Raw genomic sequence first — 2723 nt, forward strand, 5'->3', positions numbered from 1 at the left:
GGAGGCAGAGCTTGCAGTGAGCCAAGATTGTGCCACTGCACTCCAGCCTGAGTGACAGAGTGAGACTCCATCTCAAAAAAAAAAAAAAAAAAGACACAGGAGATAACACCACATACCTGACAAAATCCAATTACTACCAAGGTTTCCAATTTTGAACTGTCCGTTACGGAGTTTACCTTTTCATGTCCTTTTTATTTGGGGAAGTTTTTAGTAATTGTCATGGATCTGTAAAAAAGCACCTTAAGAAAGTTCAAAATGTTCAAACTGTTTTGTGTCATAATCTCAACCCAGGATTGAAGATTTGTACATACACAGACAGCATTCTGGTTTGTTTTTGCTTTTTTTTTGCAGGGAAGGGAAGGCGATTCTAAAATTTCTGTTTCTATGTAGAAGCAGCTTCCCCTGCCTCCCCCGCACCCAGACAGGTTCTTGCTCTGCTGCCCAGGCTGGGCTGTAGAGACCTAATCACAATTCACTGCAGCCTCATCTCCTGGACTAAAGCGATCCTCCCACCTCAACCTCTTAGTAGGCTGGACTATAGGCATGCGCCACCATGCCCAGGTAATTAAAAAAAAAACTTTTTTAGTATAGATGGGGTTTTCCTATGTTGTCCAGGTTGGTCTTAAATTTCTGGGCTCAAGTGATCCTCCCTGTGTCGGCCTCCCAAAGTGTTGGGGTTACAGGCATTAGCCATCGCGCCTGGCTAAAGTGTTGGGGTCACAGGTGTGAGCCATTGTGCCCGGCTAAAGTGTTGGGGTCACAGGTGTGAGCCATTGTGTCCGGCTAAAGTGTTGGGGTCACAGGTGTGAGCCATTGTTTCCGGGTTAAGTGTTGGGGTCACAGGTGTGAGCCATCATGCCCGGCTTAGGTGTTGAGGTCACAGGTGTGAGCCATCGCATCCGGCTAAAGTGTTGGGGTCACAGGTGTGAGCCATCACGCCAGGTTAGAAGCAGCTTTTCACTGCACATCAAAGACAATCAGCTCACATACAAATTTCAGTTCTCTTTCTCTTTCTCACATTATCAGTTACACGGCTGAGTATCCCTTGGCTGAAATGCTTGGGAATATTCTGGATTTTTTGCAACCTCCGCCTCCTGGGCTCAAGCGATTCTCATGCCTCTGCCTCCTGAGTAGCTGGGATTACAGGGGCCCACCACCACAGCTGGCTAATTCTTTGTATTTTTTAGTAAAGGCGGGGTTTTACCATGTTGGCCAGGGTGGTCTCGAACTGCTGACCTCAGGTGATCCCCCTGCCTCGGCCTCCCAAAGTGCTGGGATTACAGGCATGAGCCACCGTGCCCGGCCTGGATTTTGATTTTTTTTTTTTTTTTAAGTATTGTTTCATACTTACGCTCCAATGAGCACTTCCTTTAAGTGTCAGGCTGGTGCTCAAGAAGGTTCAGATTCTGCAGCATTTCAGATTTCAGGATTAGGATGCCGAACCTGTACCTAAGCACTTGGACGAAACAACCCACTGTCACCAATAGGACCTGGTGCCAGCGAACACTTGGAACACTCCGGCCCGGACATTCAGTGCAGGGAGTACGGCGTGTTCATCCTCCTGGAATGCCGCAGGAGGGACCCTTCCCTCCCTGAACACTGGGGACTCCGAGGGAAGTAGCAGGTTTCTAAGCAGTTCTACCTTTTTCTTCAGGTGGTTTGAGGAATTTGGCCGGGAAGGAGATGGAGGACTCCAGCTCCCCGGGGAACTCTTCGTGAAGGGCGTCAAACCGCAGGACACTGGCTCCCGTGAAGCTGAACTTGTCAAAGATGTCGACAGCAAGAACTAGGGGACAGTTCCTTTAATCAGACGTAACTCCCAGGGCTTTCTTGAACACTTGCTGTTTTCTTTTTCTTTTTTTTTTTTTTTTTTGAGATGGAGTCTCGCTCTGTCGCCCAGGCTGGAGTGCAGTGGCATGATCTCAGCTCACTGCAAGCTCCGCCTCCCGGGTTCACGCCATTCTCCTGCCTCAGCCTCCCGAGTAGCTGGGACTACAGGCGCCCGCCATCTCACCCGGCTAGTTTTTTGTATTTTTTAGTAGAGATGCGGTTTCACCGTGTTAGCCAGGATGGTCTCGATCTCCTGACCTCGTGATCCGCCCGCCTCGGCCTCCCAAAGTGCTGGGATTACAGGCATGAGCCACCGTGCCCGGCCTGGATTTTGATTTTTTTTTTTTTTTTTAAGTATTGTTTCATACTTACGCTCCAATGAGCACTTCCTTTAAGTGTCAGGCTGGTGCTCAAGAAGGTTCAGATTCTGCAGCATTTCAGATTTCAGGATTAGGATGCCGAACCTGTACCTAAGCACTTGGACGAAACAACCCACTGTCACCAATAGGACCTGGTGCCAGCGAACACTTGGAACACTCCGGCCCGGACATTCAGTGCAGGGAGTACGGCGTGTTCATCCTCCTGGAATGCCGCAGGAGGGACCCTTCCCTCCCTGAACACTGGGGACTCCGAGGGAAGTAGCAGGTTTCTAAGCAGTTCTACCTTTTTCTTCAGGTGGTTTGAGGAATTTGGCCGGGAAGGAGATGGAGGACTCCAGCTCCCCGGGGAACTCTTCGTGAAGGGCGTCAAACCGCAGGACACTGGCTCCCGTGAAGCTGAACTTGTCAAAGATGTCGACAGCAAGAACTAGGGGACAGTTCCTTTAATCAGACGTAACTCCCAGGGCTTTCTTGAACACTTGCTGTTTTCTTTTTCTTTTTTTTTTTTTTTTT

The 2723-nt window shown here is 49.3% G+C and overlaps 1 protein-coding gene across 1 annotated transcript in view; it reads right to left on the reverse strand.

Annotated features, from left to right (window-relative positions):
- The window catches only part of LOC105514358 (cadherin EGF LAG seven-pass G-type receptor 1-like), a 16555-nt gene that overhangs the window by 4854 nt on the left and 8978 nt on the right, over positions 1–2723 (reverse strand). The window contains 2 exon segments of the mRNA XM_011945666.1: positions 1643–1786; positions 2494–2637. Coding sequence (XP_011801056.1) covers positions 1643–1786; positions 2494–2637 — 288 coding nt within the window.

Source organism: Colobus angolensis, unplaced genomic scaffold, assembly GCF_000951035.1.
Source record: "Colobus angolensis palliatus isolate OR3802 unplaced genomic scaffold, Cang.pa_1.0 Scaffold242, whole genome shotgun sequence".
NCBI lineage: Eukaryota > Metazoa > Chordata > Mammalia > Primates > Cercopithecidae > Colobus > Colobus angolensis.